Source organism: Leptonychotes weddellii, chromosome 9 (assembly GCF_054177405.1).
Source record: "Leptonychotes weddellii isolate Sample4059 chromosome 9, ASM5417740v2, whole genome shotgun sequence".
NCBI lineage: Eukaryota > Metazoa > Chordata > Mammalia > Carnivora > Phocidae > Leptonychotes > Leptonychotes weddellii.
Window position 1 is genome coordinate 32,290,361 of NC_138377.1, and position 9,631 is coordinate 32,299,991.

At 45.0% G+C, this 9,631-nt stretch overlaps 2 protein-coding genes and 1 non-coding gene across 4 annotated transcripts in view; 2 read left to right on the forward strand and 1 right to left on the reverse strand.

The window, feature by feature from the left end:
- Positions 1–578: 578 nt before the first annotated feature.
- HSPA2 (heat shock protein family A (Hsp70) member 2) lies at positions 579–3,653 on the reverse strand. Of its 2 annotated transcripts, none has more exons than XM_081830383.1 (2): positions 3,638–3,653; positions 579–2,991 (listed from the first exon to the last, which is right to left on the reverse strand). In XM_081830383.1, the coding sequence occupies exon 2, from the start codon at positions 2,984–2,986 to the stop codon at positions 1,076–1,078; it is 1,911 nt and encodes a 636-aa protein (XP_081686509.1). In that variant the 5' UTR covers positions 2,987–2,991; positions 3,638–3,653; the 3' UTR covers positions 579–1,075. The 2 variants fall into 2 exon arrangements, with proteins under 2 accessions (XP_081686509.1, XP_006738685.1); XM_006738622.3 differs by lacking the exon at positions 3,638–3,653 and adding an exon at positions 3,347–3,463.
- Positions 3,654–8,924: 5,271 nt separating this feature from the next.
- LOC115942762 (small nucleolar RNA SNORD2) lies at positions 8,925–8,993 on the forward strand. Its single transcript, XR_004077340.1, has one exon. It is a non-coding gene; the product is annotated as a small nucleolar RNA SNORD2 (small nucleolar RNA).
- Positions 8,994–9,333: 340 nt separating this feature from the next.
- Positions 9,334–9,631, forward strand: part of ZBTB25 (zinc finger and BTB domain containing 25) — a 51,681-nt gene continuing 51,383 nt past the window's right edge. Inside the window, exon 1 of the mRNA XM_081830405.1 lies at positions 9,334–9,418. The gene's annotated coding sequence lies outside the window, so the exon portion shown is untranslated. The remainder of the gene's footprint in view (positions 9,419–9,631) is intronic.

Below are 9,631 nucleotides of genomic sequence, written 5' to 3' on the forward strand. Positions count from 1 at the left end.
AATCAGAAAAAAAAATTATCTCCCTCTATCTCCCAAGTAATTGTTAACTGTTGAAAACCTATCCTTAATGGAATTTGGATAAGCTCAGCAGTTAAGATGTTTCCCTAGAAAATTAAAGTTAAAACAAGTTTGACTAAATTGGACTCCTAATATTAAGTGGCTTTAAAGTTTGCCCTCCTGGCTCTTGTTTCAGGCACCCGCATGCCCCAAAAAGCAATTTGTTTTATACTGTGTCAGGCTATTATCAGAGGACAACTCCCGCTCCAGTTTAGAGAAAGAATCATTTTATACTTAACCCCAGAATATAGCTTGCATCTTGCTGAAATATTCAGGTGGATTTTCACTTAACCAAGCGTTAGGAGTTTGGGTACTCTGGCAGACCTGTCTGGTTTATTGAAAGGAGGGGGAAAGTTTACCCAGATCTTCTCCCTTGAAAAGTTGTTGGCAATTCAAAGCAGGAATCTCCTCTGAGAATTAGACAAGACTGAGTTAGGTACATTTCACCTCATACTAATATCTTAAAGACCAACATGGGCAAAACTATGAGAAGGGAAAATTGAAAACTCCCAAGACCATGATTTTGAGTTCAATTTCAGCTTTACTTTAAATCTGTATTTATGCATCTGTTTGCAAAAAAATGTGCCTGTCCTTAACATTACTGCAATGTTCATTTTAGTCTTAAAGTAGTACATAAAAATAAACAGTTCAAGCTTCTATATATTTTATTGTCACCAAGCTTCCACAGAACTTGTGTGCAAACTTCAGGTTTCCCATCTCAAACAAACCTCCATGCACAAACTAAGCTACTCAAAAATACTCAAGTCAGCAAACACCCAAAACGCATTAAAGAGAAACCTCAAATAATGGTTTTAAAAATCAAACTTCAGAACTAACCTTTTATAATTGAACTAAGTTGTTGCATGTTGCACCCTTCCTTTCCTATGCATACACCCAGGGAAAGACTTCCAACAACAGATCTCATACTTGGCACAAAGGCATTTCAAAGAAACACAAACAAAAGAAAAAGAGAGAGAGAGAGAAAGGAAAAGAGGTTTACGCTGACTCGAGTGCAAGCTTAGTCCACTTCCTCGATGGTCGGTCCCCCGGAGGCTCCAGAACTGCCGCCGCCGCCAGGGCCGCCTTGGTAAAGTTTGCTGATGATGGGGTTGCACACTCTTTCGAGCTCTTTCTGCTTGTGTTCATACTCATCTTTCTCTGCCATTTGGTTTCGGTCGAGCCAGTTGATCACCTCCTGACACTTGTCGAGGATCTTGCCTTTGTCCTGCTCGCTAATCTTGCCCCTCAGTTTCTCGTCTTCCACCGTCTGCTTGATGTTGTAGGTATAGGACTCCACCGCGTTTTTGGCGGCGACGCGGTCGCGATTGGCCTCATCTTCCGACTTGTACCGCTCTGCCTCCTGCACCATCCGGTCAATGTCGTCCTTGCTCAGACGACCTTTGTCGTTGGTAATGGTGATTTTGTTTTCTTTACCGGTGCTCTTGTCGGCGGCGGTGACGTTGAGGATGCCATTGGCGTCGATGTCGAAGGTGACCTCGATCTGGGGGACCCCGCGGGGCGCCGGGGGAATCCCGGTCAGGTCGAATTTGCCCAGCAGGTTATTGTCCTTGGTCATGGCCCGTTCGCCCTCGTACACCTGCACCAGCACGCTGCTCTGGTTGTCTGAGTAGGTGGTGAAGGTCTGCGTCTGCTTGGTAGGGATCGTGGTATTCCTCTTGATGAGTGGGGTCATGACGCCGCCAGCCGTCTCAATGCCCAGCGACAACGGGGTCACGTCGAGCAGCAGCAGGTCCTGCACGTTCTCTGACTTGTCCCCGATGAGGATGGCCGCCTGCACCGCGGCTCCGTAGGCCACCGCCTCGTCGGGGTTGATGCTCTTGTTCAGCTCCTTGCCGTTGAAGAAATCCTGCAACAGCTTCTGGATCTTGGGGATGCGGGTGGAGCCGCCCACCAGCACGATCTCCTGGATCTGGCCCTTGTCCAGCTTGGCGTCACGCAGCGCCTTCTCCACCGGCTCCAGGGTTCCGCGGAATAGGTCAGCGTTGAGCTCCTCGAAGCGGGCGCGGGTGATGGACGTGTAGAAGTCTACGCCCTCGTACAGCGAGTCGATCTCGATGCTCGCCTGCGTAGACGAGCTCAAGGTGCGCTTGGCTCGTTCGCAGGCAGTGCGCAGTCGCCGCACTGCGCGCTTGTTGGGCCCAATGTCCTTCTTGTGCTTGCGCTTGAACTCCTCCGCCAAGTGGCTCACCATGCGGTTGTCGAAGTCCTCGCCGCCCAGGTGGGTGTCCCCGGCCGTGGACTTCACCTCAAAGATGCCGTCCTCGATGGTCAGGATGGACACGTCGAAGGTGCCGCCGCCCAGGTCAAAGATGAGCACATTCTTCTCGCCGCCGGCGCAGCCCTTCTTGTCCAGGCCGTAGGCAATGGCCGCCGCGGTGGGTTCGTTGATGATGCGCAGCACGTTGAGGCCCGTGATGGTGCCCGCGTCCTTGGTGGCCTGGCGCTGTGAGTCATTGAAATAGGCCGGGACCGTGATGACCGCGCTCTGCACCTTGCCCCCCAGGTAGGCTTCGGCGATCTCCTTCATCTTAGTGAGGACCATGGAGGAGATCTCCTCTGGGAAGAAGGTCTTGATCTCTCCCTTGTACTCCACCTGCACCTTGGGCTTCCCTCCCTCGCTCACCACCCGGAACGGCCAGTGTTTCATGTCCGACTGCACTGTGGCGTCCTCGAACTTCCGTCCGATCAGCCTCTTGGCATCGAAGATGGTGTTGGTGGGGTTCATGGCCACCTGGTTCTTGGCCGCGTCGCCGATGAGGCGCTCGGTGTCGGTGAAGGCCACGTAGCTGGGGGTGGTGCGGTTGCCCTGGTCGTTGGCGATTATCTCCACCTTGCCATGTTGGAAGACCCCCACGCACGAGTAGGTGGTGCCCAGGTCGATGCCGATAGCCGGGCCGCGGGCAGACATCCTGACTTAAAGATAAGGCAAGCGACGTTAGGCGACAACACCTAGGACCGAAAATCTGCGGCGTCAACTAACGGCCGCCTCGTACCAGACACCGCGAGCGCAAACAAGATCTCCCGCTCCCCCTGCGCGGCTCCCGGCTCTTATAGCCGCCTCCCTGCCGCCTTCTGGAAACTCCCGGAGCCAATCCGCTCCCAGGACCGCCCGCCACAGGCTTGCCTGGGTCGGAGTGACCCGCCCATAGCCCAACAGATTTCTAGTTGGGTGAGGGGCGGGACCCCGGCCCGTGCTCAGACGCGAGGGGCGGACGTTATGCAAATGAGGGTCCCCCCAAGTCTCCCCGGCTGCCTCCCACCGCCCAACCTCGCGCTCCTCTTGCAGCTCAGCGGCGTTAGGCTCGCGCCCCTCCCGCCAGGTGTAAACGCTTTAGCAGGATCTTTGCTTCTCATAAGGCGGGATTCGGCAACGTCTCCTGGATTGGCAGGACACACAACCAATGAGCAGCGCGGACTCCCAAGTGGGTGGGGAAGGGAAGGCTGGGGCGTGGTGCAGGGAGGAGACGCGGGAGGGGAGCTCGGAGAGGGGAACCACCTGAGCGGTTCGCTCAGTTCCTAAGACCTTAAATGCAGTTCAAAGCCAAGTGTCCCAACTAACCTAGCACGCAGGGGCGGGCCGGTTCCTTCAGAGTTGGCTGCGCCGAGGAAATAGGGCCAGAGCCAGCTTTTTTTCTTCCGTCCGCACCCTTCAAACGGAAGGGACTGGGAGTTGGCGTGGCCTGGGCGTGAGGGCGGCTCCCCCCCCCCCCCCGGGCGGGGACAAAAAAGAAATGACTTTGAAGTTCCTAGGACGGGACGTCGGCCTCCTGGAATTTTACTTCGCGTGCTTTGCAGCGTCTCTGTGGGTGTGAGCGCTCGATAAAAACCGCCTGGTGGGGTGGGGACCACAGGAGCCCGGGGGAGCGCCCAGAGAGGCCGGCGGTTTTTCTGCGCCGCGCGGACGGCCTGCAAAACTGTGGAGACCGGGAAGCGACTGCGAGTCGTCGTCCCAGGGTTTAAACTTTATCCACCTCGCTCTCCATTTTCCCTGCTTGTCATGCCATTTTAAGCTTCCCGATTTCGTCTCCCTGTTCTCTCCACTGCTTTCCTTATTTTCCGTTTCAAGTGCTTTATTCCCCGTTTTGAGTTCTTCACTGGAAAATCTAGAAATTAATCAAAACCTGCTCGTTGAAGCACCGTGAAATAACCCAGGCTCACGCCCGGCCCGATTCTCTCATCCCCAGCATGCGCTCACGCGCTCGTGTTTATGACCGAGTCATGTTTTATGACTAAGCTCAAGTGAAGAGATTGTTTTCTTTAACTATGCTGAAGTTACGTTAAAGACAGAAACCCTCAGAGTAGGTAGATGAAAAGGAGCGTAACTCATTCTAGTATGTTTAAGAAGACGATGAGAATAGGTCTGGAAGTACTATCTGGCACCAGCTGAGAGGAGGTCGAAGCAAACCCCTATATTTGGACTCCTGCAGGAAGACGACAACAAAATTGCTGTGACAGAAACAGCGATAACACTTCACATTATGGGGGAAAGCTGGAGACATTCACTCAACGAGCTTTTAACAGGTACCTATTATGTGAGCGTAAAAAATGGTCAGTTTTTATGAGGTTAAGACTCTAATAAAAAGATAAAGGTAATTTGAGAGAAGTGCTGTGGGAACACAAAGAAGGGGAACATCCAGACAGGGGTGAAGGCTTCCTGGGAGCGAGGGCACACGTGAGCCAGGCGCTGAAGTGTCCAGGGAAGAGGGGAGGAAAGGCATTCTTTCTGTGGACTGTAGCGTGAGCAAGGATAAGAACAGTGTGTGCTGAGGCAAATACAAGTTCTGTACAGATTAGTGTCTCAACGAGGAGAGGGACACTTCAGGTGGACAGGATACGACTAAGAGCTTTAGGTGTCATGATTTTTTCCTGAGGCTATGGGAGGGGGGAACCATCTTTTGAAGGAGGCTAATAATTAATAATGTATGGCCCATGTCACACTTGTGTGAGAGTGCTGGAGAAAAGTTTTTGTCTAAGAAACACACAAGCTATCTGTGTCCAAGAAGTAATGTTGAAAGAATCCTGTAAAATCAATGAATAATTTAAGTTTCTTTTATCTAGTTGTGTCTGTCATTTCTAATTTTTAAAAACACATTTGCTATTAATTTGTTAATCTCATTGGTTAAATAGTATTGGCTTTAACCACGATTCCCATCTCTTTTTCTATGAAAGAAGCTAAAGATGGGGCACTGAGTAGCTCAGTCGGTAAAGCGCCTGCCCTCGGCTCAGGTCATGATCCTGGGTCCTGGGTCCTGGCTCCTGGCTCCCGGCTCATTGGGAAGCCTGCTTCTCCCTCTCCCTTTCCCTCTGCCCCTCCCCCCCCCATGCTCTCCCTCTCTCTCAAATAAATAAAATCTTTATTTTCTTAAGATTTTATTTATTTATTTGACAGAGAGCGCGAGAGAGCACAAGCAGGGGGAGCAGTAAAGGGAGAGGGAGAAGCAGGCTCCCGCCCAGAGCAGGGAGCCCAATGCTGGGGCTCCTTCCCAGGAGCCTGGGATCATGACCCGAGCCGAAGGCAGACACTTAACCATCTGAGCCACTCAGGAGCCTCAGGGAAAAAAAAAAAGGACTTAAAAAAAAAAAAGAAGTTAAAAAAATTTGGACTAGGAAACCTTTTAAAGAAAATATGAGGGAAACAAAGATAAAACCAAGAAGTTCCTATTAAAGTTGTCTTAAATTGTGAGTACAGATCTCTTGATTTTATTGTTGGAAATTTTTGCTTTTTATATAGTTAAAAAAGGAAAAGGGATTAGCAGGCTGGAGAGCAATACAAATTCTTTGTAGAACTGATGATACAGTGTAATTTAGAGACAGGGTCTCAGCTACAACTGTGAAAGCAGAAAAACAGTGAGAAACAAACTCATCAGATCTCCTGTATTCAGACAGCCCTCATGCATTACTTCAAGCAAAGCAAGATTGCATAAAAGCAAACATGCTAGTTCTTACAAACACTAAAATTACAGCTTCAGGGCGCCTGGGTGGCTCAGTTGGTTAAGCGACTGCCTTCGGCTCAGGTCATGATCCTGGAGTCCCTGGATCGAGTCCCGCATCGGGCTCCCTGCTCAGCGGGGAGTCTGCTTCTCCCTCTGGCCCTCCCCCTCTCATGTGCTCTCTCTCTCTCTCTCTCAAATAAATAAATAAAAAATCTTTAAAAAAATAAAAAATTACAGCTTCAGAAGGGAGAGGTTTGTGTAATAACTATGTACTAAATGCATAGTTATTACAAATAAATCTTGCAGTCTAACCACCACATTCATCTTTAACATTGCTTTCTGAAATCACAATAGCAATTTTATCTGCATTTTCATTATATATATTTCATTACATATATATGTGCTCTTTTTACCTAGTAAATTGATGCTTCATACTTTTTTTAAAAGTAAACTCTACCCCCGACATGGGGCTTGAACTCAGGATCATGAGATCAAGAGTCACATGCTGTATCTACTGAACCAGCCAGGTGCCCCTATATGTTTTATACTTTAAATGGCATCTTAGTTTTTCCCAAAAAGACAGTGTTTGCATTTTAATTTTATATGAAATAAACATCTGCAGCCCTAGAACACTGTCATATACTGACCATTCTTGGAATTTTTATATTGTTTCTTATTTATATATTTTTTAAATTTGTTCTTTTTGATGATTGTGACTCGTAATTCATTTAAAACATAGCCCATTAAAAATGATCAAATTAGTGAATTTGTGATCAAATAATATTCATCAATGCCAGCAATGGTGTAGCAAAATAGGTAAATGCTACTGGTGGGAATATAAATTAGTACAGTCTTTCTGGAGGGCAATGTGATGATATTTTTTCTTTACCTTAAATATGATTATACCCTCCACTTAGCGTTACTCTTTGCGGGATTCATCCTAAGGAAATAATAGAACATACAGGTATATTATTTATAATAACAACAATAATAAAAGGGAAATGGCTTAAATATCTGGCAATAAGAAAATGATAACATAAAGTATAATACATTCCTATGATGAATTATTATGTAGCCATAACATTGTGTACACGAATTTTTAATGACATAGGAAAAGTTCCTGGTATAATTAAGTGGGAAAATAAGATATAAGACTTTTGTATCTTATTTTATATGTAGGATAATCTTCCATATATTAAAAGTGGATCCAAAAACTGGGTCAAAATTGATTATCTCTAGATGGTAGGATTATCAGTAATTTTTCTAAATTTTCTTGTACTTTTACAATGATTTTTAACGCTTGACTATTAACATACAATTGAAACAAAGTTTGCTAATCTAATATTTACATAGAAATTACTACTGACTTTCAACAAGGGAAATCTCTTTGGCAGATTATAAATAGTAGGGTGTTTCAAAATATTTTTAAAATCCAAAGACTAGGGGCGCCTGGGTGGCTCAGTCGTTAAGCATCTGCCTTCGGCTCAGGTCATGATCCCAGGGTCCTGGGATCAAGCCCCGCATCGGGCTCCCTGCTCGGTGGGAAGCCTGCTTCTCCCTCTCCCACTCCCCCTGCTTGTGTTCCCTCTCTCGCTGTCTCCCTCTGTCAAATAAATAAATAAAATCTTTAAAAAAAAAAAAAAAATCCAAAGACTAAAGTTCCACACAGTCTGGAAGAAACAAGAGCTTTAACATGTCAAACCCTCTAATCCCCAGCACCCAGAAAAGTACCTGGAACACAGTAGTGATTAATAAGCTCAGTGTTTATTAAAAGTGGTCTGAAGCACATTGTTTAACCAAACAACTGGAACTAATAATTTCATTTTTTTCCTGTATAAGGTGAAAATTCTCTGCCTATCTCTTATATTTCTGTATTAAATAATACTTCAGAGACTAAAAGTTGAAACAAACTCACATCTGAAAATACTTGTACTAGAGATAAAAGATGAGTAAGATGAGGTCTAAAAGTATGTGCCTGGGTAATCAGGCCTACCCTAAAGAGACTAAGAATAAGTTTTTCCAGAATTACCAGGGAAAAAATTTATGGATTTTCTGGAATCCTCTCAATTCCTACCTGGACACATTCTTTATAAAGGATGTGGATTAAAAACAAAACAACAGGGGTGCCTGGGTGGCTCAGATGGTTAAGCGTCTGCCTTTGGCTCAGGTCATGATCCCAGGGTTCTGGGATTGAGCCCCACATCGGGCTCCTGGCTCAGCGAGGAGCCTGCTTCTCCCTCTCCCTCTGCCTCTCTCCCTGCTCATGCTTTCTCTCTCTTTCTCTGTATCTCTGTGTCTCAAATGAATAAATAAAATCTTTAAAAAACAACAGCAACAACAGAAAAGGTTGTGGATTGTTTTGAGGAAGTAATGTTGGCCTGAAGAGAAGTAAGTAGCAGCCTATAATTTGAGGGCCTATGAGCAAACTGGATTTGAAGTAGTTATTTAAGATCTCTATAAATACTGCCATCTTATATTTGTTCCAAAATATTTCTCCAGTCACCTGTCACTATAGGAAAAATTTCACCATTGTTTCTTTTAGTCTTGAAAAACTCAGTCTTTAAAAGTTACAGTGAAACTGTAACTTAGCAATATAATCTAATAATGTAGAATGAGTTTCTGTTAAATATTTATTCTTGGTGTTAATGTATAATACTGTTATTTCTCAGCTTTCAAATTTAGTGAAAATTTGAAATTTTCAAATTTTCAAACAGTGGCCTTGCAGTGGGGCACTTCCTGGTATGGAAGGCTAAGACCTGAACCTAGAAGAGAGGCTTTTCCAGAAGAGAAGTGAATCTGTGAAAATAACACTAATGGTGCCTGCTTCAGTTCTGTACAGCATTAACTTCGAGGATAGACTCTTATGGAATAGTCTGACCCAATATTGTTGTAATTGTTAATACTTACTAAATTCTGTGCAATTATCTCAATCATCTTTGGGGACTGGACTGAAATGAAGAGAATACTCTTTGCTGATCACTTTGGAGGGGGGCAACTTATTAAACTCTTAACCTGAAAATAAACAAAATGAATTATATTGAGAAGGAGGTTATTTCTCTGAGTAAATTGTTATTTTGAAAATTAACCCTCTGAAATACTATGTCAGTGGATTTTTTATAAATAATTACTTCTTTTCATATTATGAGGAAACCTAATTAATTTGTTGCCATCTATGTTTGCCATGAGAGAGTACTTTTTCAATCATTCCATATAGAAGAAACCAGGATTTAGCAATAGGAATTTTAGTTAATTTGTTTTGTGCACGTAAAAAAAATTTTTTTTTTCTTATTTTTAAGTAGGCTCCATACCACAGTGTGGAGCCCAGCATGGGACTTGAACTCAAAACCCTGAAATCAAAACCTGAGCTGAGATCAAGAGTGGAATGCTTAACTAGCTGAGCCACCCAGGTACCCCTGTTTTGTATACTTCTTAAGCTGCTCAGGAACACCAAAATTAGCTGTATCAGATATTTTATTGTTTTTGTATTAGAGAATGGAAGGAGTTGATATTAACTTTTCAGACAAATAATTTTATAAAAGAGCCAGGTTGAAAAAAATACAGTATAAATAAAAGTAATATACAGACAGTTTGACTTCTGAACATAGAGGAGGAAATTTTAT

Excerpts from the sequence above, each read along its gene's own strand:
- HSPA2 (XM_081830383.1), bottom strand. The coding sequence starts at position 2,986 with ATGTCTGCCCGCGGCCCGGCTATCGGCATCGACCTGGGCACCACCTAC.